This window comes from Rhododendron vialii, chromosome 10a (genome assembly GCF_030253575.1).
Source record: "Rhododendron vialii isolate Sample 1 chromosome 10a, ASM3025357v1".
Lineage (NCBI taxonomy): Eukaryota > Viridiplantae > Streptophyta > Magnoliopsida > Ericales > Ericaceae > Rhododendron > Rhododendron vialii.
In genome coordinates this window covers 14420641-14445216 of record NC_080566.1, presented here as the reverse complement: position 1 = coordinate 14445216, position 24576 = coordinate 14420641, and the positions used below count along the sequence as shown (strand labels likewise).

The 24576-nt window shown below is 37.7% G+C and overlaps 1 protein-coding gene across 3 annotated transcripts; it reads right to left on the bottom strand.

Moving 5' to 3' along the window:
- Window positions 1-4242: 4242 nt before the first annotated feature.
- LOC131304007 (cell division cycle protein 27 homolog B-like) lies at window positions 4243-24576 on the bottom strand. Of its 3 annotated transcripts, none has more exons than XM_058331097.1 (16): window positions 24219-24574; window positions 21977-22049; window positions 21678-21787; window positions 21474-21520; window positions 20046-20143; window positions 18406-18719; window positions 14533-14688; window positions 14080-14296; window positions 12006-12184; window positions 11844-11909; window positions 11249-11368; window positions 8818-8894; window positions 8115-8234; window positions 7781-8000; window positions 7413-7694; window positions 4243-4842 (listed from the first exon to the last, which is right to left on the bottom strand). In XM_058331097.1, the coding sequence occupies exons 1-16, from the start codon at window positions 24321-24323 to the stop codon at window positions 4792-4794; spliced, it is 2235 nt and encodes a 744-aa protein (XP_058187080.1). In that variant the 5' UTR covers window positions 24324-24574; the 3' UTR covers window positions 4243-4791. The 3 variants fall into 3 exon arrangements, with proteins under 3 accessions (XP_058187080.1, XP_058187079.1, XP_058187081.1); XM_058331096.1 differs by having other exon boundaries at window positions 12006-12226; window positions 24219-24573; XM_058331098.1 differs by lacking the exons at window positions 4243-4842; window positions 7413-7694 and adding an exon at window positions 8675-8721 and having other exon boundaries at window positions 12006-12226; window positions 24219-24576.

Here is a 24576-nt window from a genome sequence, read left to right as displayed (position 1 = left end):
ATTAGTAAGGCTTGAAAAGACTAGACATTAAGTGTAATAATTACCTCCCTAGGTCTAAAAGGTTCAGTTAGGGTTGGAAGGGTTCATAAGGCTCAATGATGGTCAAAAAGGTTCATCTAAGATTAGGAGAATGTAACTAGGTGAATTGGTAGTTAGGTTTCTTCAACTAATCAGTTGGAAGCTAATCCTACTTGCCATGTAGGATTTCTAGCCAAGAAATATAATTTTAAGATTTTATTTAACTTGCTAAGAAAATATACAAGTGCTTCTACAAGCATACTTGTCTTTAGAAAAGGACTAAATTGTCCGGGACGAAAAGATATAATTTTATGATTCTCAAATCTAATTATGACGGATTATTAGAAATAAAAACGGAATTTTAAAAGAAATCCAAGTAATTAAAATAAAATTTAAATATTTAACGAAATTTTTATGTACCGAAAATCAGGGTCGTTACATGTGTTAATACTATTACCTCTCACAAAATTTGATTGATTTCGTAGCAGTCAACTTGGCGCAGATAATGAGAGGAGCATCGAGCGAGATACTACCCCTAATTAACCTACCCATTACAATCAAATAGAGTCAATATAACAAAGACACCAAAGGAGGTTTTGAACACACTCGGAAAGTGCCAAAATATCTAACAGTATCCATGTGTTAAGAGGGATGGATTCTCCGAAGCCATTTGTATTGGCTTTAGTCGAAAAACAGCAAGTATTGGTTTATGCCACTTGTCCCACCATTGATCTTTGGCTAGCAGAGGACTTTCTATCGAGGACTAGTAGCAATGACCAATTATGGCAAATCCATATTTTGGGCGTGGCAGTGTTTACATGCATGATTGAACAGGTAGTTTTGTCATGGATAATAGATTGACCATGAATCCTTGTTTCCAGTTTTCCTTTCGTAGGACTTGTAGTTGAAGGAAACTAATTGACAGAGGCAATATTATCCGATAACTATCGACAAGCTCGACAGCGGCAAATTAAAGCCAACACATGACTTAATTTCGACGGTATTTTTGTTTAAACCTTGAAGGCTTTGATACATCAGTCGAAAAGCGAAAGGTTAGTGTAAAATTTATCTAAAACTCTTCGAGAGTTAGAGGGCAAATATTTACACTGTAAAAAGTTATCACTAGTCGATATCGACAGAGGGGTGATTTAAAACTAGTTAAATTAATCACTTGGGTTATGGGTTAGCCCTTCACCCAAATGAATAAAGGGGGCATTATTTACACCATATATTCACCGTCTGTTGATGATCGACTAAAAGGTGGCGATTATGGGAATGCAACCTGTGTTATTATTATTAAGTATTCGTATTAATATTAGGACTAGTACTAGTATTTCTTTTATTATTATTATTTGCATGTAGAACACTTGGCATGCTCCTACACCTTTGGAAGGACACTTGGCATGCTCCTACACACTTTGAAACTGAAAGGAAGTTATTTGGACACTTGGAGGCAAATTAGAAGAATGAAGAGTAGTGGGAAGTTAGGAAGTTATTTCCTACACATTTGTTGTTTCCTATAAATAGTCTTTAGACTTCATTGTAAATTCTCTCCAACAAATCAAAGTCTATCTTTATTTGTCTTAATTTTTGGCATTACTAACCCATTATTGGGTTATAATTAGGAGTAGGAGTAGAATTCATATTTTAAGCTTAACTTAGGATCTCCAATGTATCTACCATGTTGATAAATCGATCATTGAAGAGTGTCGATTTCGTTCTTGAAGATCGGAATGCTCTGCACCAACGATTTTCTTTTACGTGTCTACACGCTTCTCTCATACTACCAATTTCGCATTTGACTCGACTGCCATTTGTCTTCCGGTAAAGTCCTGAAATACGGCATGGAATTACGGATCTATCTTGTGGAGACATGGTCGCATCACCCTTTATTTTGTTGTTAACTTTGTTTTCCGAAGTCTCTGTCGAGTTTCGATTAGGGAAAAAATTGGTAAACAGGACTCCACTGATATTTGAGTATTGAACTCCCCTATTAGCAATTCAACAATGCTACACACACAATACCAAACACAACCTCTCACATACATGTGGGACCCATACATAGTAGTATGTGTGGGGCCCACATGTATGTGAAAGGTCCCAATAAGTACTTATACTTCGTAGTAGAACCAAAAAACCAAAAGTACCTTTGTATGCATTACACAAAATGTAATATATAATGATGAACTACAAATACACAAACACTAATATTCCATTAATTTTATTCACTATCATTTGTTTAAGTATTTTTATCAAGGTTATGCTTCAAAAGTGACTCATCTACATGAGATTTCTAGATCCGCCACTACTCTCAATAATCCTTCGGCCAAAATAAGTGTTTGTCGATCACACACACCAATCATCTATTGGTCATAAAAGCATGCATATGGCCATTCATCATGTGGGCCAAATATAAATTATTCTTACATCAAACTCCTCAAATATCCTTGTGACAAGCTAAATACTTTATCAGTGGCTTTTTGGTCGAAAATTAGGGATTGGAAGCTCATTCATTTGGCTATCTTCGTATAAAATTTCAAATAACAAACCTAAGGATGGTGTGATACCACACTTTCGCCTTCTTAACTAGGCTCTGCTTGCTAAACAATGCTAGAGAAGTCTTGTCGCTAACTCAAAGTGCTTCATCAAAAATATTGCTCCAAAATTGATATTGTTCACAAGAAGCCAAACATCGGTTCTTCATGGGAGTGGAAAAGTATCTTATATTCATGGGAATGGAAGGATAGATATTTGACGACTTCTCTCCCCTCTGGACAATTTTGAAAAATCGGAAAAGGTTATTTCTCAAATGAGTCCTTCAACCGTGACACCACTTGCAATAGCTAAAGCTATCTAGTCTAATAAGGCCGATCCAAATGGACCATTTGTCATAATTTTGATGCGAATGATTTAGTTGATAGTCAAGGTCTTCGTAGTAGATCGCCATCCTTCGTTCTCAAATTAACCTTATCCCCATCACTCCATTCCGCAACTCAACATGGTCATTTCAATTGTGGATGGAGCTTGGCAGAAGAATCACGTTTGGAGTGGAGTCGGGTTCACAGCTAGTCACCCTGATGGCACAGCAATTCACCAAATTGCTATAAGAGTACGTAAGAGTCTCAGCCAAGGAGAATTTCAAGCAAGTTAAATAGATCGGGGACAAATAGGAATTGCAACTCAATATAGAAACTTTTCCGATTTGATAGGTTTCAGAAAATATTTTACAGCTATGGGGATGCCCATACAATACGTCATTAATATTTTCACATAAACTATGCACTTGAACAATGAACATGAGACTTATCCAAAAAAAAAAAAAAAAACAGAACAATGAGCACGAGTGTCTCTAAAAAAGTTGGAGGTGATTATAACAGCCCACCCACACTCCGCGTACGGAACCCTACCGGTGTGGGATCTAGGCTTAGCCGGGAAAAAAAAAAAAAAAAGAATGTTACTATCGCAAGAGTAACTGCAATCATTCCCACAATGATTTACGTAAAACACTGAAATAGTATTAAAACATTGAAATAGTATTTGTTGCAGAAGACATTGAAAGATAATTTTAATATCTAGTTTACTTCGACATGTCAATTTGAACGCCTAAACTTTGTCCAAACATAAACCACAGAAAACTGTAATGGGGCAATTAGTTTTCCTGCTAAAGTCATACGTTAACATGATGCAGTGGCTTTGTAAATGGCTGCGAAACCCACCTCGGGAACGATGGAGATGTGGAGGAATGGCGAGGTAGTGGATGAGGAGGAGGTAATTGTGGAGGAATGACGATGGACTGGGGGTGCCGGGGAAGGTAGTTGTGGGAGGTCCCGGAGGGTAGGGGCCGGTTGGTTGCCTTCAAAGGCGGAGAAGAGGCAACCCAAACGGAGGAATTGAGGCGGTGGTAATGGCAAAAGTGACAGCCGCACTGGTTGGGTGGGGGAAGGGAGGGGGTGTATGGGGCATCATTTTTCCTGTTCTTCACAGTTGTGTTTCGGCAATACCTAGTGAGGAAATAGCAACTCCAACAACCAATTGTCAAAACATTCCAGCACCAATTCATCTATTCTAAACCATTACCCCAAAATATAATGTCGTTCCAGATAGTCTATTCTTGCAGCGAAGCAGCTCAAGCCCTCAAGTTGGGGCATCGCACCCAATAAGAGAAACATCTCATCCACCAGCCTTACTCTTGATCTCAAATGATGAAACAAACAGCACAGGACCGAGTCCCAATAAATAACGTCCTACTATCTCAAAGCAATCCCACTTTTACATTAGCGACGCAATTTTGCGGTTGGGACTGTATCAGAACAAAGTGACTGGGCATTTATAGAGCTTGAGGATCCGGGCCCATTTGTACAGAGACTACCCAGCACATTTATACAGAAAAAATTAAGAGAAAGAAGAACCAAAACCATTGGGGTAGGGTAATCTGTAGGCCAGTGAACACTGCAACTATTTTCAAAGTTAAATGAACTAAAATCAGGTTCAGAACCCCTAAGACAAGTCAGAATCTATGGTATTAGGAGCCACTGGAACAATCGTGCAACTTTACTTGCATGGTTGTTTGGATCCTCTGCCATTAGTGTGTGAAATGCTGACAAAACTTACATCCGCCGACTCCACAGAAAATTCCCATAAGAATGAATTAATCCCCAAGGATCAGGTCATTTCCACTCCGCAAAAGTCTGGTACAAGCCTGACTGAGCACTTGAAGCTGGATAATTTACAACTATCTCTCTGTTTCTGTACGCTAATAACCATTAAACAGATTTAGAGTGTATCTTCTAATTCATCTGGTACATGCAACTTCTCAATTGCAGCCTGCAGGTCAACATAAAACAGAAGTAGAAGAGTTTACTTCATAAGACAATTTACAGTGCAAGCTTAAAAGAGTAACCAATGACAAAAGTGAAACGGCAATGCGCCAGCAACCAATAGATTTATCCGCACAAAACAAAAGAATTATATGAAAACCCACGAACCACTATGAAAAGTGAAAAATTAAGACCCACCTCCTCTCTGCCAACTCCAAGAAAGACTGGAACCTAGGATCATATTTTCATCCAATAGGATCACAAGAGAAATTCCACTCAGATTCTGTATATTTAAGGATTTGTAGTCACTTTCAGTTTGACGGTGTGAACTGACCCCATAATCCTATAGGCCACTCCTCCCCAATAACAGAGGAGAAAGAGATGGATTTAGGCAGTTCAGTAAAATGTCATTGACTGATTTACTTATTTTCTTAAGCTTGGGTTTAGATGTAGACTTGTGAAGGATTTATCAACGATAAGGAAAATGGTAGGAAACTAGGGAAGTGAATTTAGTTTCTTTTTTTTTAATTATAACAAGTCACTATTTGGCAACTAGCTAGGGAACATAGTTGTCAAATCACAAATCAAATTGTGTTAGCCTGAATTGTGAATTGAGCCAAATTGTGAGTCGCAGGTCATAGCTGTGAAAATAGAATAGGTCACAAAGATACCACTATCCAAATAGTTATAAGAGAGATATTAAAGAACCGGAAAAAATTAGGACAAAACAAGATTAAAATTTTGTCTGTAGTGAATATAATGAAGTCTAATAGCCATTAGGGTACTAGCTGCTTCTATGGGAGAAACATGCAAGTTTGAGGCTCCAAGCCCACCGTGTCCTATGATCCTACACTATGATGCACAAACACAAACACGGGGACACGGAAATTCTAAAAAAAATGGGGACACGGACACGGCGGAAGACACACAACGTGCATATTTATTTATTTATATAAATAAATAAATAAATGAATTATAGTTTGACACCTAGAATTTTTTAAAATTTACAATTTGGCCACAATTTTTTTAAAAAAAATTACAATTTGGCCCCTGCCGTGTCCCCAGCCGTGTCCCCATAAAAAATTTAAATTAGATTATGGGACACGCCACGTGGCGTGTCCCATACGTGTCCCCGTATCCAACACTGCGATACGTCGACCTCTAGAGGTGTCGGTGCTTCATAGATCCTACATAACATACTTGATAGTTGATTATGCTTCGAGGCTATGAATCACCAACAATCCAAATAGGTCACCGTACTTGTGTCGGGACACAGGAATGGAAAACATATGACACGCCGCATGGCGTGCCCCATACATTTAATTGATTTTTTGAGGGAGGAACGCGGGGACACAGCATGGACACATGGGGAAATGTACGGGGGTAGATTTGTAATATCTTCTAATTTTTCTGGGGTAAACATGGTATTACTGCAAATGTTTGGGTTGGGTTGTAGTGCAATTAAGCCAACATAACCTATCCTAACACAGCTATGGAAGCCAAAAGAGGGGGAAAAGGCATTCATGCAAGCCTAGATTGAGAATCAGTCAATTGAAGCAGCTCTCTCTCTGAACATATACATGTGCTGGTACATATATAAGTATAGCTGTATATATAGGTATATCTTAGTATATTTACATATATAACATTGTATGTATATATATATGTGTGTGTGTGTAACAGTACACATCTTAAATTTATGACAGTATATATGTCTTACTTTCAGCAATATATGCCTACATATATGATATGAACCCGCCAACATGGAGGTTGTAGTCTTTACAGACGATGGGGATGGTAACCAACGATTACAAAGTGATGGAAGTTGGATCTAGTTGAAATTTGGAGACATACTTAGTTTATTTCTTTTGCTTATTACTATGAAACTATGGATGTTTTCTTTTCAATTGGGTTGTATTGAATCTATGGATGTTTTGTTTTATTTTGTTTCATCTTAATAGTGTTGGTACTCATCCATTATGTTATAATTATAAATACCTATGGTTAGTATTTGTGGTGAATGTTCGTAATTGTTTACATTTTGCAATTTAACCATGGAAAAGAATAAAATATATAGATATGTGTGTGTGTTTGTGTGTTGCCATGTTCCCTGGAGTGTCCGTGTCCCTATTCTTTTAGAATCCCCGTGTTCGTGTCCGAGCTACATAGCTTAGAGGTATAAGAAGGGCCAGGCTGGCACAGGCATGGGCACAACACATTTAGATTTTGTCAGATCCATCAGTTTAAGAATCACATAAATGTGAATTCAATCGTGAATCCTATAACTATTGCTGTTTCAATCCCAAAAAAAAAAAACAGATTCACCTTACAGGTTCGTACTGATTCTGAGAATTACGAACCGACACGTGAACCATATGATTTTGACAACTTTGATGGGGAATGAAAGCTAACACTGACTCAATGACCAAAGTTCCTTATGCCCATGTATGATGGAAACATATGCTCCCAACAGATGGAAAATATGTAAATATACGCAGACCTCTAAAAAAATCCAGGTCTGTTTTAAAAACTAGTACCAGTTCCCGAATCATATGATGAATAATGCATGCAAGTCACCTTGATGGTAGCAACATCTGTCGCAGGTGGTTTCAAATCCAGAGCTAATCCAAAGTGAAGCATTGCCTTGTCATACATGTTACTCCTTTTATAAATCTTACCCATCAGGGCATATACACTGCTTTCTTGAGGGGCATACTCTTTAAGCTCCTCTAGGACTTTCAAAGCTTCATCAAATTTTTCTATGCTCACAAGTATATTAGCCTTCTGATACATGGGCAGAGGATTCTTCTTATCTGCCAAAATAGCCTTCTCCATCATCTCAAAAGCTTCATCATTTTTCTGCCAGAACCAAATTCAGACAGCTGCAGGAGATAAAACTTCCTTTTTGGAACTGGAGAACCACAATCAAGTAGGAATGCACAAACCTTTAAGGCATGGAAAGCTGTTCCAAGATAAGACATTATAACGGAAGAACGAGGATTAATTTGGAAAGCCATGCGGAAGTGATGCTCCGAGAACTCAAATTTCTCTTGGCGAAGGTAGATCATTCCGAGTCCATACCAAGCATTATAATGTCTCCCATCAATTCGAAGGGCACTGTGGTAGCTCTTAATTCCATTCTCAAAATCCTCTAGCGCAACATATCTGTGAACAGAATATATCACCAATACTCAATCAGAAGGAAACTTTGAAAAAACAATACATCTTCTGTATCTTATTATCCCTTATGTCTTTTCAGAAAAAAGATGCATGTCCTACTCGTGTCCACAAAGGGTGTGCGCATAAGCAAATCTCGAATTCAGTCGCACAGCGCGTTGGAAATTTTTAAGAGCAGTTTCATGGTCTTTCTGCAAACTATAGCAATTTCCCATAGCACACCTGCAATATCAAGTCAACAGAAAGTATAAGGACGCCGAAGAAAGATAACAACCGCACACTTTCATGCTCCTCCAACAAACACATTGAAAGGTTTTCAAAGCTCTAAACCTCAAAATCTGCTCCAAACCACCTCACTATTGAAACTAAGGACAACTAGAAAGGTCGCTTAATTGCTTATGTAGCATCATGCCAATGCAAGTACAATAACTTGCGAGCCCTCCACAAATACCCTGCTAAACTAATCGCCAACTATAGAAAACAGTAACCTATAGCTAACTATAACCAAAACTTTAATGCTTCTAGAGCTCACTAATAAAAATGCTGAAGACATTATCAGCTATTTGCAGCGAGGGCATGAGGATAAGCAGCTGATAAGCGTCAAGAGCGAAGATACAACCCCACAGTATAAACTCGCGAGTCGCAAGACAAAAAGTACATACTTAATAATGCAACCAGCTTCACAGATAGAATTCTGTCTAACACTGCACTGAAGGTAAGAACAAAAAAGCAAGTGGAAAAAATTAATTGCAAGAAAACTGAAGCTGCACACCGCTTGGTATACAAAATGTTTGATTGCAGTTACCAAGATTGAGGAGCTAAGCGGTCAGTTGATATCAGCTCCTGAGCCAGGTAACTTAACTTCATATCTTCCTTCAAATGCTGCAAAAAAGATCAAAAAGAGTCTCAGAGAAAACCTATGTGGAGTAACAAGGTTCCATGGTTGCTGGGTCCAAATGAAGCATATACTGTCACATCTTCATCCTGAACCTAATGATATTTTCCACTTTGGGCTAGGCCCTCATGGCTTTAGAACGCATCAGCATCCTTACTAGTAACGGAGGTAAACTCACTTATAGTCCAAGAACTTTTCAATGTACGCAATAAAAAAATGAACCTTAAGAAACCCTAGGAATCCAGCTCTAGGGGACGAAACGCGATCCATTCCATTACTCAATAAACCTGAATTCATTCCATTCATCCTACCAAACATAATGTGAGATTTTTAAATAGACTCTTACAGATAAAGAAAGGACAAAGATAGCCTGCTAAATAACAAACAAGATAAATCCTACATAACAATTAGGATAATCATAAATAACAGTAAGTCAACTAAATAGAATCTTCCAGCCCAGCCGAGACGATGAGAGACAAGATGTTACATTCTTACCTCACAGGGCCACGTGTCCTTGTGTGGTGCACGGTGTAGCACTTCGCTATATACAGTACTTTGGCACCACTCAAGGGAATCAAGAGGTGGCTCATACAGCTGACACCACTTGTAATGTCCACGTCCCCATCCCGAAAAGTAATGATAGTCAGCTTTGTGCTAGTAAGTAGGACAAGATTTGGAAGATTTATATTCTCATTCTTATTATTCAGGAATTAGACTTTTACTAGGATTGTCTTTGTAAGCTTAGAAAAATGGTGTATACTTATTTAAGTTGATTTTGTTTTCCTAGATCCTTAGGAACTTTAGCTCCAGTGCCCGCTTGATTTGGCATGATTTATAGTGAAAGAGCTTTTCCTGCCTACACAATGTGTAATTTGTACGTAGGTAAATAACACATTAGGATTGTATAAGAGTTACTTTGACCATCCCAGCTATGCTTACAATTAAGCCTCAAGAAGAAAAACTAGGAGAGAGCCAACTTCTACACAGAATCTATATAACATAAGACTGTTTAAAAGTTTATATATCAGTTGGATTGAGTCATTGACGGTCGGTACATGCTGTACGTGTTTCATAATTTAATTGATAAGAAGGATATTATGTAATTTGGAGTTCACCATAGAGCCATGCATAAAACTATAGAGAATTTCCACGAAATGCTCTATGAAACATTGCAAACAGCCAAACACTATATTATGTTACACTGGAAAATATCACAAAGATATTCAAAATCTGATTCTTATAGCGTGTCACTGTGTCCTTGAGATAGGAATTGGATGAGTTGATGCAAAGACACATTCACACAGCAATAGTTATCTAGGCAAGAGGAAAATTGCGCCGCAAATCTCCGTATAGCTTAGCATGAGACATGGGCTTCACGTAAGTGACACATATGTTCTAGTTATTAAATAGTTCTCTTTCCGTTTATCCATGTCTTTGTTGTTCCAGAAGCTAGGACCAAACGCTCACATATATTAAGCAATTTACATATTAAAGCAGTTAAAATATTACACAAATTGAGTAATTGAATAATTAAGCAATAAGACACTTATACGAATTGAGTAAATCAAACTAGGACTGAAGAAAATTAGGTCATTAACAATAAACACTTAATCTGCAAATTATAATTTGACCTTAAATATAAAAGTTTCCATACTCCATTCGTCACCTAAGGCAGAGGCTTTCTATATTTTTGAGAGGCATTGATAGAATACATAACATGACAACGGGTATCACTAGATCACATGGTAGCTATGGCAAAATTAAGTAATTTGGCACAATTTCAAATGGTGGGTGCCTCGCACACCTTGAGCACCTCAACGCTTCATTACGGTTGCCTTGTCAGCTAAGGCAAAGGCTTTCTATTTTTTGTGAGGCATTGATAGGATACATAGCATCACAACGGGCATCACTAGATCACAAGGTAGCCATGGCAAAATTACTTAATTTGGCACAACTGAAAATGGCAGTGCCTCTCACACCTTGAGCATCTGATCAACGTTACAATTGCCTTGCAAAAGCGGTGTTGAGGGCTTGAGGCATGTTGAGTGGGTTTCACGCACATCTCTTCGCTCAAAGTACTTGAATTTCCAACAGAATGTCTTCAAATATCCAAGAACTAGCATAGAAGGTTTTGATAGTGGGTTGAATTGAGTACTAACGCAGAGTCGTTTATTGATTAACAAAGAACCGCTCTAAAGATTGCAAAAGATAATAAATACAATATCTTTAAACATACACAGTGAGGGGGGGAAATGTGGATATTTGGATAGAAAATGAACAAGTTGCATCTCAGAAGACTAGGCAGCTCGAAACCCAATCACGCAAAAGATAAGAAACTCACATATAGAACTGTAGAATGTATATCCATCCCTTCCAAACTGTAAGGAGATGCTAGACGGGCAAGACTGAAGGCACGATGAGCTTCTTGGTAATCAACCAATTCAAAATACGATTTCCCCACCTGCAGTTGCAGAAATGCTTCACGAGATGTTAAATAAAAAATAGGTAAAAGCATTAAAATCAAGAACTAAACAATCATGTTCAAAAAAACAGTCAAATCATTATCTAAAAATAAGGCACAAAGAACGTGATATATGGTTTGTTGGACCTTCAAAAACAGGCCTCATTCCTCATACAGGAGAATTTTGCAACCAAGTATAATACAGATGTAAGAAAAACCGTAATTGAGGCATTGAGACTGATATCTCCAGATCAAAAGGTAGTTGTCATTAATTTTAGCTGATAAATGGAAAGTATCAAATCCATTAAAGGAAGGGGTCAGGCACTTTTCAGAACCAACAATTTTAGCAACTTCATATGTCAATCTCATGTCATCCCTTAGTTTCCACTTTCCAGAAACAGGTATACCTTTCTGTTTTAATGTGTTCTAACCGGCAACACCTCCTAAGGTAGAATTTGTAAACCCACTAAATTACCTGGGAAAGTACCCATCCAGTATTATAATGTTTATGCGGAAGTTTCAGATATGCATCCAGCGCGTCCTGTTGCACCAAGAAAGAAGCCTTAGATGACTAAAAGCAGCAGAGTGAAACAAGACGAATAAGGACATTGTTCCTTAGACAATGGCTTTGTAGTACCTGGCACCTGTACATGCAGGATAGCCTATAGCCTTCCCCAAGAGTCCTTAAGAGATCCAATATTTCAGAAGTACCAGTTATTACTCTTGAGCTACCCATAACTAGCCCACCCATTGGCATTGCTGTTTCTTCTTGATCATGAGAACTAAGATCACCAGCAGGAGATGAACTTGAGGTGGCTGCATTGGAACGAGAATCATCACGAACCTCGTGACGTATTCCTAGAAACCATAAACATATGTTTCTAAACTTCAATTGAGCAGGTCACTGAACTTGAATTAGCAAGAACGAAATCCAACTACATTAACAGGTTCATAAATGCCCTTATACTATTTGCCTCACAGGTCAATCGTGATGTCAAGCGCAGAAGTATCATTGTTTATCGCTGAACCGAGAAAACAACGCCGACAAATATGGCTTTTCTTTGTTTGTTTGATTAAGGGGGTGGGGGTGAGGGTGGGGGTGGGGGTGGGGGTGGGGGAAGTGAATTAATGAAACCATCAGGAAATAATGAGTTGTTTCAACTCATGCCAATCAAATGAATGGATTGCATCAATACTAACTGATCTTGAAAGTTGAAACATACTTGGAGGTAGATTTGTATCGTCATATATATATATTCATATATATATATATATATCGGGGCGGTTCCGGGAACACCCAAAAAAACACCTAAAAAAACACCTCATAGTTCCCGATCAAATTTTGATGATCCGAGCCACTCAATGTGATCAGAACGTGATTTTAAGGGTACTCGTGAGAAATCAGCAAAAAAAATAACCTGGAAGGGCTTGATCCGAACAGTTTTTTATTGAACGGTTCAAATAAAAACTGCTCAAATCAAGCATTTCCCGATCATTTTTTTTGTTAATTTCTCGCGGGCACCTTTAAAATCACATTCTGCACACATTGAACGGTTCGGATCATAAAAATTTGATCGGAAACTATGAGTTTGAGATTTGGGGTGTTTTTTTAGGTGTTTTTTTGGGTGTCCCTTGAACCGTCCCGTATATATATATATATATATATATATATATATATATATATATATATATATATATATATATATATATATATATATATATATATATATCTCAAACACACAGATAGTTACACTGTAACACAGTTAAACACTATATGGCTATATATGCTATTATGCTTACTGATCCTCTCTCTATATACACTATATTTGCATGTAGTGTAAATCACTTCTATATACATACTGACGTACGTAACATATATACTACACTGTAACATACTAGCAATTCAACTATCTTTTATTTCTTTCAGCTTTATTATTATTATTATATTTTTTTGAGTACTTCGGAATGTTCTTTCAGCTTTATTTTTAAGCTTAGTATGAGATAACAAGACTAATAATTTGACAAACCAATCCCCAACATATCCTTATCCTATTTTTTTAGCTTTTGCCATATCACCGTATCCATAGTGTGTCATATCCGTATTCGTATTCGTATTCGTATCCGTGCGTCATAGACTGAATCTAGTGGGTAATAGCTCACCTAATAGTAGGCAAGCCCTCAGATAGATATACTGGTGAAGTATGAGAGGACAGGAGTCCTGATTCAGATATGAATGCAACCAATCTAAAGATAATAAACTACGAACAGTGGTTCTACTAGCGATAATGCCGCCGGGACATCTCAGAGACAGTTTGAGACTTGGAAATGTGCTTAAAATATATAGAAGGATTCTTTGGGTGATCATGGAAGAATTATTGGCAAACAAGGAGGCAGCCCCTGCAATGTGCCACAGTAGTTTAGAAAATGGACAACACCAGCTGAAGAGTAGCCAACCACATCCCAATTGGGAAGTCCAAAGCCTAATTGCTCTGCGAAAAAACTCTTTACAGAGCGCTATGGCCTACGAATTATGCTACCAAAGGCAAACTAAAGATCTATTATATGCTTTAATGGGCACTGCCAATAATAGGGAACCAGACTTAGCTGAAGAGCGTAGTAGTAAAGCAAACTCATTCTGTTCTGTTCTAGCTGTTGCATCAGCAACGACAACTGAATCAGTAAGACAATGAAAAATAAGATCAATTAATCACCTTCATCAAAACTTTCACTGGTCCACGGCTGCCCCTTGCGAACTGTCACTGACCGAAATGTCACCGAGCTCAACTTGGAACCACCAATATATTTAGAGGAGTGGCTAGTTCCATTTCCCATTACTGTAGTGGCATTTGAATTCATGCTCACTGCTGTTTCTGCAGCAAGCCGGGTGCTTCGTCGAGGTCCAGAATCAGAAAATAACCTCCCTGATATCTGAAAGAAAGCGTCTCGATGCAATAAGGAACTTCATTACCAGCTAATAAAAGGAGAATATTGGAAAAGACCACAAAAATTTTCTTTGGTAACCAAAACCAAAACTTGGCCTAGCCAAATTGTAGGATAAGCTAGCCACACAAAAAATGCAACCACGTATTACAAAAAAGCACAGGTTGAAGTTTTCTGAACAAAAATAGAAAAAGCTGGAAGATATAGAAGACAAAGTGAAAAACCTTTCTCAATTTTCCTTCATCCACAAACTTTCTTCGAGGGGCTTGAATTGTAGAGTTCACAATTGACCTTGGTGAGCCATCCATAATAACTGCATTTGGGTTAGGGCCATTAGGTTGCACATTTTTGCATAACGGGGGTGGAGCAACACCTGACAGCTGCGAGATATAAAAGAGCTTAGAGCAATTATCCATTCTCAGTCCCCCAGTAAAAAGAATAGTCATTGCTATCAAGCACACAAATGTCCAATATCTTTCTCCTAAGAAGAAGCTAAAGTTTAACAGAACCCTACATGCAAGTCCGTAAGCAAGACTGACACAACTTCCATTAGCAGAGTACAGTCCTCAGTGGAACAGAAACAAACAGCATTTTTTCCACTAAAGACACTAGTTAGACACATAGCAAAACAATGATGGAGAAAAAAGATGACAAAAATGAGAAAGAAATAAAAAATAAAAACCACAACTTGTGCCAGAGGAACAAATAATATCCACAAAACATACAAAATCAATTTACAAGACGAAGATTTCATTCCTAGTAGTTCAAACTAGGAATCAGCACGACTAGGATGGGATAAGCAAATTTACTATGAATAAGTGAACAAAACAAGTGCAATTCAATAGTTCTATCCTACGTGGTAATATACCATTGCAATCGTGTTTAATGGGGTGGTTGTAAAAAACTTATACTTTCTCAAGTGGTTCTCCAAGAGTTCTCAATTTTAAGAGTTTGCCCCAAAAGTTTCCCGTGAAGAAAAATTTAGAAGACTTTAAGAAAGTAAAACAGTATATAAGACTGTAAGAGGTAGCATTATTATGTTGGGGGACAAAAGAGAAACCAAGAAAACCATGAAGCCCATGCTAGTTCAGGTCATGTAGTAAAACAATAAATGAGGAATAATTAAAGTATTTGATCCTTAGTTGCACAAAGCGGGAGTGGGAGCTATGCTGGGGAGCGAGAGGAAAGATGAAACTAAAGTTGTGCCGTGTGTATCTATAGGAGAGTACATCACATATATGCCTACATATGTGAGTCTCTATGTGTGTGTGTGTGTGTGTGTGTGCATGTATGTATCTATTCTTAAACATATCTATCTACATGAACATAATAATCATATATGTACATGTGTGTGTAAACAAAAATATACATCCTCCAACAATAGAATCTTCATGTTAATTCTACATCTTATATAGTATTGCATGTCAACTGAAAAAAAATATTTACAAGTAGATTAAATTTGTAATTAATACTTGAGCAAAGTTGAGTTAATGAGTTCTAGTTTCTAAGTGTCATTCCAAATATTCTCTTGCTTGGTAGCTCTTCCTTAATTTCTTTTGAAAATTAAATGCTTAAGAGACTCTATTTTAGTTGGGAACGAGCTCAATCAATGAGAGTGTGATTCCTAGGAGATTCTAAATTTGGAGCACGGTAACAAGGTTTCAGGATGGATTCGTCACCCTGATAGAAGGATCCTGCAATTAAGATTTGATCCAAACAGCGGGGAATTTTCTTGTGCCTTGGTAAAAGCTTGAGCAGACAAGAACGAGAAAACGGATTACAATCTGCAAGCAACTTTGTGCCAACAATCCCAATCACCTCCCATCTTACTCCTAGTTAGTTCTAGTACACATTTATTTAGTAACGGATTTCAACTGCAAATATTTTTGCTGTAAATTTTACGTTTACACCTTATACCTGAGCAAAGTTGATTTTATGTTTCTTCTCGTATCTAACCGGTGTATCACATATTCTCTTGCTTGTAAGCTCTTCTTTTATTTCTTTTTAAGATAAGAATTCAAATGCTTAAGAGATTTTATCCAAGTTGGGAACGCGTTCGTGTCGATGAGAGTGAGATTCCCAAGAGATCCTGACTTTGGAGCTCGGGGCCAAGGTTCCGGGGTAGATTCGTCACCACAACAGGAGGATCATGCAACGAAGATTTGATCCAGAGAGGAGAGACTTTGCTTGGTGTGTCGGTAAATGCTTCAGCTGTCAACAAACGAGAAAACAGGTTTGCATGTGCAAGCAACTTTATGCAAACAATCCCAAAGCTAAGTTGTCTCCTGTCTTACTCCTAGCGACGTAATATCAATAGAGTTTTAACCACCAAAATAAGTAAGATGTAGAACCATAAAGAGATCCATATAGAAGACGATATCTCCACCACGAAAGTGGCGAATGAGTAACATACGATCATTGTCCGTGAATGGATCAACCAAAACATGCTCCTTCTAGATCAGAGAAATGGAAACCACTTCCGCCAACAAATTAAAGAAGAGAAAATTACATATGCTGTTTGTTTGTGCATGCTAATTGTCCTGGGGCATGCTACTGAATTGGCTTCTCTTTTTATTTTTTAGACATTGCAGGGGAAATAATTTGTTGGTTGTAAAACCTCTATCTATTTTTACTCATAAATTCTAACAGTACCTCTATACAAATACAAGTAAGCCAAATGCATGAATAGTGCTCTTTCCATTCCTTTTTATGCCCTCATTTCTATAAAAATAATAATAATAATAACAAATACCTGTTTTCTATCAGAATAGATAAAGAGGTAAGAAGATGAAGAGCTTATCTTAACTTACACACTTACAAGATATGCATAGTTCATTCATAGAGGAAAGAGGTGATCAGCGACATAATCTTTTTATTCAATAACTTCGTAGACAGGATGCTTGTTGCCAGTGTTACATGGACTAGGGTACACAGTTTAGTTGTGGCTGTATATCTAGCGATTGAATTCAAAAAATAGAGAATACATGGACATCGATCTAGTTATCTTTATATTATACAACTCCCCTATAGGTAGCATATAATTATCAATCCTTGAATATTATGTAATGATTAATTCAACATAGAGAAATAAATAAAAGACCATCATGAGTGTTAGGCTGTTAGAATATTCTTTTGAAATAACATAAGTTGAAAAGTTGGCTCAATATGTGTAATTCATGGACCACGTACATGGATGACAATACTTTAAAGACTTCATCAAATATACAACCCAATCAAAGCCCAATAACCTGGAACCTAAGAGGCAAGCCACGACCAGTAAACAGTTTGAAGCCCAAAAAAAAAAATGAACTGTTGCAAATTGATACATATACATTGTATGTATTCCAATAACTAATGCTGTAGACAACACAAACAGCAAACAAGAGGGATAGGGAGAGATAGAGAAACGAAGATCTAGAGTCAAAACCAGATGAAGATGAAAATCTGAGGTCGATAGAAGATGAAAACATGCAGGACTTGCATGTGATATCAGAAGCCAGACGACAAAGATCTAAACCCAATCCACCAAACAAATCTCTGATTCTCAGCCAGAAAGAAAACAGGTACTTGATAATTTTTGTGATTTGACGTTGAGGCTTAGTCAAGCAGAGGTGTGGCTTAATCTTATCCCAGCCATGTCCAATGGGAAGTAGAAGCATCCAACACACATCCATCACCCGTACTCGTACAAGTGTCATGCCATGTTGACATGGGTACTTTGCCAAATTTGGGGGATCGAGTAGCTTATCTCAATTGGGATGGAGTGCAGCACATGTACAAGCGTTGTGTCAGAGATAATTTGCAAACCAAGGATAGCTGGAAGTAAATAAAGCATGCATATCAACATGGTAACTACAAATACACAACCAGTTTTAAAAGTTTTCCCAAACTAGTGCAATTAAAAACAAAAAATTCAACGGCCATCCAGTTTTCCTTTCAAACGAAGGACAGCACAACAGGTTGAATCTTTAGTTGATGTTTCCGACCATAACAAGGGGTAAAGTTGTGACAGCTCAAAATTGGAAGTGCAAGACTTTACTAACAACCAAAGCTTGGCAGCATATATTGGGAAATGCAAGGTATTTACATAATCTTACCTGTGCAACCATTGGTGAAGGAGTACTGTAGAATGACATGTTGCCAGGACCACCATTTAGAGATTGACTGGCAACTCCTCCAGACGTAACTACTCCATGATAATTTCCTGGGATAACTCTAATGTCATTGCCACTCATATGTCTTGCTTCCCTCGGACTACTATCTTCTAAGCCAATGTTTCTACCCGAAACTAAACTATGATCATCACTGGATGGCTGCGTGTTTTGATAAGCCAATGCTTTGTTCAGCTGCTGCTTCTGAATGCAAAGAGCAGCTACTTCACCAAAAACTGTACTTGCTTCTTCGGCAGCACCTGGAACATTCAAAATAAGTGTTTTCACTAAAACACGAATGCAATGTAAGAAAATCAGTGTGTACATAAATGGATTAAGGGAAATTATATTCCACCATCAAATAGTTTTCTGAAAACAGACAAAATATAGTCAACAAACTGCAGATAAAAATATACCAAACTTGCATTGTAAAAATATGTTGTGAAAAGATAATAGCAAACAACTTAATAGCTTTGGGAAGGGAAGCAATCATGTTTTCTTAATGGCCAGAGATGAAAGAATTTTAACAGGATAATACTGGGTTGCAAGAAGTCATTATGGTACTCAAGCAATGAGCAACCGCCGAACTTGGAGTTACAAGGTAAAGCTAAATATATATATATATATATATATATATCAAGCCCTTCCCGGTCATTTTTTTTGCCAATTTCTCGCGAGTACACTTAAATCATGTTCTAAACATTTACCCAAAAAAAAAAATCATGTTCTAAACACATTGAGCGACTAAGATCATCAAAATTTGAACAGGAAAGGGGAGTCCGCATTTTAAGAGGTCCTCATTTGAAACATTCCGTATATATATATTACTAACTTTGGGAAGGGAAGCAATCATGTTTTCTTAATGGCCAGAGATGCACTGCCAGTTAGCATATTCCACATTCCATCCTGGCCTAGATGCAGGCATCCATTACATTCACTGTAAGGCTAGATTGGTAGCAGATAACCCAACTTTTGTGGATTAAATTGTTGTCCTAGTTGAACTGTCACAATATAATGGACCAGGCCTGCAATAGATTGCAAGAGGAAGTGGACATGAAATAATGTATCTCATATACAACAACAGGTAACAGATGCATATCAGAAGCCCAAAAGTATCAATCGTGTGCACCACATCATGATGTAAGCCACTCAAACCCTCAACAATGAAGTTTTCTTCCTATTGTGAACAATAAAGCATAATTGTGCCGCTAAGGCACTAAAAGTCATGCCATACACAATTTAAAAACATGCAGAAACTACAAATTCACAACCAAAGAGCACAGTAAAATGAATATATGCCCCTTTTTTTCTATTCATGGACTCAGCAATATCAAATCAGCAATAAGTTGAATCTAGTTGTTTTCATAAAAGAGAAATACTCTGCTATGCAGGAGCAACCAAAGGAAGACTGCAGTTAATTCAAACTTAATTCTAGTAAAAATCAAACTCGAAGTTTTCACCATAATGACTCGAAAAAATTGCCTTGTTAGACCTCATGCTCATGAGAACGCAAATTAAGTACAAAATCATCTATTAATAAAGAGCTTCTCCACTAGAAGAACAGTTTAAATATTTTTCATACAAACCTAATAGACACAGCTCCTCATATGCAGCCCACAACAATGGATCTATTGACAATGCCTGCTTAAAATGATGAACAGCACTTTTTCTTCTATCAGTGTACCTGCCAACAAAATTAAAATCAATACTTGAAAGATGAACACTTGAGCATACAGACAAAGCAAAGTTTGAAGTCATATAAAGATACTTCTTGTCAAGGAAATAAGATGCTTTGTTTTCAATGCTGCCATCCCTTCATAAGCAGCAGTTATCTCAGGAATTCAGTATATATGATCCATACATTAAGTTACAAGGAAAAGAAAAAAAGGACAATAAGCGAATTCTTCCTAACTACATGGCTTTCATAACTACTAACAAAAACAAAAAGAAAGCAATGCTGGAAAAAAATCAGAACTGATACTACTAGAAAGGATGGCAATATTGTCCCTACAGAATTATAGGGTTTGACGTGGTCCAATAAAACAATTAAAATTTCCAGAAGCCACATACTAGGAAAAAAAAATCAAGATCAAGTACTAAGCCTGACCTCCAAACAAAACCAGCTGGTGAAGAAACATAAAATGAAGGGCATACCATTGTTAGATAGGTACTTATCAGGAAATCATATGTTGTTTGATAGGACAGATGCTTGGGGGAAGAAGGGGAGGCAGAGGAGGGAAAGAGTGAGCCTATATATTCCAGTCACCCAAAAACGACGGTGAGCTGAAATTTGGATTCCAAATTCAAAAGAGTAAAACTGAATAATATCAATTTTTCCTTTGACTTTTCAACGTTGACAAATATAAAGGACAACCCAAAATGGAGTAATCCCTCTGTCTGCTTTTGTTTGTCCCTAATGAAGAAATATGCATTTTTGCCAACGAAACATATTTATTTCCACAATATTTCTTCGAATTTTGTAAACCATTTAAAAGATCTGATTGAGCACTTCTGATTGGCAATATTTCTTCGAATTTTGTAAGCCATTTAAAAGATTTGATTGAGCACTTCTGATAGTGATTGGAGTAAAGAACCTTCACAAATTATCTACTTAATATATTTTTTTTGTCCACGAAAAATGCACATTCTTTCAAGAGGGGCAAACAAAAGTGGATGGAGGATTATTCTTTTGAGCTAAAAACTATAAGCTATTATATTGATATGGTCAACAAAAATATTTAGAAAAGAAACCTAAAATAATACCCATTCCCCAGCCCTCAATTTTCATTTCTCAAAATTTAAGGATATTAAAAAAATCTAATAATTGCTGACCAAAAAAAAAAAAGAAAATCTAATAATTGTGACATTTCATTGTTACAACTCCCTTTAAACAACAGGAATATAAGTTGTGAGATGGATGATATAAGTTCCCTCTCATACTTTATTACCAATAACATAAAGCAATCAATTTATTGCGCACTTGGTAAATCAGCAAGTCAAAAATATTACAGTACCTATAAATAAGACCAAGAAGGTAATGACCAGCAGCACCATTAGGAACCTGGATCAAAAAGGATAAACACCAATGAGCAAGTGTCCTCGTTCATCTATTTAGCACATTTCAACAACCAGCCATAAGAAGTGAAGTCTTCCAACCAAAGGATGTAATACATTTGGGAAAACAATAATTTATAATGCAGGGTGACAAGCAAGAGTACCTCTGCAGTAGGATCAGTAACAGGAGACAACGAAGCTTCGGCTTCGCTGAGAAGATCCATCTGAAAGCATGATATTGCAAACAAGTACCGCGATTGAGCCATTTGTGTTCCTTCAAAGAAAAATGAACAGAAAGCAAGGGAGAATGCGGATGAGCACTTTAATGAATAGATCACAATAAAGAGAAGAAAATGTCAATATACGAAAACAAAAATAAAAGGAACAATAGCAAAAGATAATCAAGACAATATGCTTATGCAGTAGAACACACTGAACCATAACATCAATATTTTGCAGATACCTTTCAAAACATGGTATGCAGCATAAGCTTGATTATTATGCAAGTAACAGCCAGCTAGCAATTGTAGATTTGTCTGCATTTGATAAAGAAGCCACAAAGGATCACGTTATGTGATAAATATGAAGAACACGAGAAGTTTCGCGAATTTGTCTGAAATTTGACAAAGAAACCATAGAGGATCATGAAAGTGGTAACTATTAAGGCAAATGAAATTTCACTCGAAAAAAGAGAAAGAAACTTGTCATATAGATCACTGCAGTAGTAAGAATACCAGCATGATAACTGATAATGTTAGAAAATATAAACAGAGAAGTAATGAGCATGTAACAGGGAAACCAATCCAACCCAGCTTAAACCAACGCAACCCAGCTTATTTAATAAAAATCCATATCCCAGTCCACAATTACCAATGTCCACTAATAAATTGAATTAATGTCGCTACGCAACCAGTAAACCATGCCCTAATGTCAGGGAATATGTAAGAGTTACATCTTTTCAAATGGAGGGTTCATGTCTGTTCTATATACTAGTTTTGGAGGTTGCAATCAACTAACGTGGGACAAGCTCTACCAATGTCTTAATTTCGTCCATTTTCTCAAAATTAGTCTTGCCCAACAAACTGTATTTCTAGCGTGAAAAACGAGAATAAAGAAACTAAACCAGACGTAACTCTGAAACTATTGCATTGGTCTCAAACTGGAAAAAGAGCTCCCCTTCATTGGAAAAAGGTACTACGATTTCCCCTTATCAGTAGAGGTTACGTTCACCAGTGTTCTAAAAGTTGGTCACCTAGGCCAATTAGTCCCTGCCTAGGTGCTCGGCAGTGGTCCAACGCCTAGATTAGGCAGTCGACTGGTCGGCGCATAGTCCTCGCCTAGGCGCTAGGCGGCCAATAAGTTGGCGCCCCTTTTCCGCCTGACTAACACCTAGCGACTTTTAGAACATTGACGCTCACCCACAGGATGAGTAAAAGGATAACTTCTAAAGTCACTAATGGCTTCTGACGTTGAGTAAAAAGTAGGAAAGAGACAGTAAAAATGCTGAGGAGGTTTGGCACTGATAAGTCTAGTATAATACTGATTCATACTCATTGCCATTCTGCTATTCTCTACAGATCCTCAAAAGTAAGGTTCAAATGAAAAGAGAAAAAGAAAGTTGCATTCAATTCATTTAAAACATGCCAAAAAAGAATTTATAAATCCTTGAAAATTACATAAGCTCTTACAGGGACATAGCCACGATTTGAACTTAAGACGGGCAAAAATAATTGGTAATTGGTGAAGAGAGCTGTTATGCATTTCTCTGACCTCCTATTTGAGCATAAATCCTCCGTCTTAAATTTTACCATATGAGGCTAATAACTATTGACCATTACCAACTTGGGTAATCATTATTCATTACTCTAAATTTTTGAGGCTAAGCCCTAAATTTCATTAATCATCTATATGTTTTATACTGATAAGAGTAGTAACTAAACCTCGGTTCAAGTAGTGAACTATTTCTAGAATATATGTGGTGCTTAATAGCTCGAAATTCATTAATGCAGAAGGGTTATGTTCAATTTTCCAGCATTGAAAACCTAGAAGTGGCGGAGTTATTATTTTTTTATTCAATGAGTTATAGATAGATTTATGGGAGCTAATAGATTACAGGCAATTCCTTAAACCATTCGGGGTCAAGATAGCGAACATCCAAGGACAGCCCAGACTGCAATATTTTTGGTGAGCAAAATAGAAGTGCCGGTATGGTAACCGTCACCTCCGCTGGTGAGTATTGCCCTGTCACACTACACCACAATCGATAGGAGAACCCACCCGCCACTGCACCTATGTCTTGCTTACTCCACTTCCAGCAGCACCTTATATCGTCCGAAATGCCCTGGAAGGGGGCCCCAGAATGGATTAATAAAGATCCCAAACCGGAATTTCTTTCTCAATCACGCTTCCAGATCCTCGGACCGAGGCTAAGGTCGCTCCACGTGCGGGTGGTGGTGTCAGAAGTATATTTAACCCCAATAAAGGGCAATCAAGAATCGAGCCTGGCTTTGTCCAAGTCCGAGTTTCCAACCACTGAACCAACCCCTCATTGGGGCCTAGACTGCAATTTACCTCCTCGCCAACGAGGATACGTACAAAAAAGTTCACTTATCACGGACAACACGACGGCCAGTACTCACCCACCCCGCATATAAGTGCGTATATATACAGATATACAGAAAGAGATTGCAAGAACGAAGATGTACCTCGGAGGGGAACTCAGCACAAAGGCGCTCGCACATGAAAATGGCGTTTTGGTGCAGAAAGTGACGCAAGCTGTTCTGCACACAGTCGATGAGTATAGCCTCCATGACCTTCGATTATACAGATCACACTATTGCATTTGTGTGTCTGTGTGTGTGCTTGGGCGTGGGTGGGGAGAGAGGGAGAGAGCGCCAAGAACTGATCAAGTGGAACCCTAGCAACAAGAAACAAGGAGAGGAGTGAGGGAGAGAGATTTGAATTGGAAACGAGTCCAGAAATTCGCAGCGAACCGTTTTGCCCTAACGACTAACGCAGTCGTCCGTTAGCTACTGGAGAGTTCGAATAAAAGGATATGACGTT

What these genes read in the sequence shown, in the direction of transcription:
- LOC131304007 (XM_058331096.1), bottom strand. Translation starts at nt 24,323, where the DNA reads ATGGAGGCTATACTCATCGACTGTGTGCAGAACAGCTTGCGTCACTTT. An exon ending in CAGTGAAAGTTTTGATGAAG is followed by an intron (nt 12,227 to 14,079) that starts GTGATTAATTGA and finishes TATGGTTTCTAG; the next exon opens with GAATACGTCACGAGGTTCGT. An exon ending in CAGCTTTCCATGCCTTAAAG is followed by an intron (nt 7,695 to 7,780) that starts GTTTGTGCATTC and finishes TGGTTCTGGCAG; the next exon opens with AAAAATGATGAAGCTTTTGA.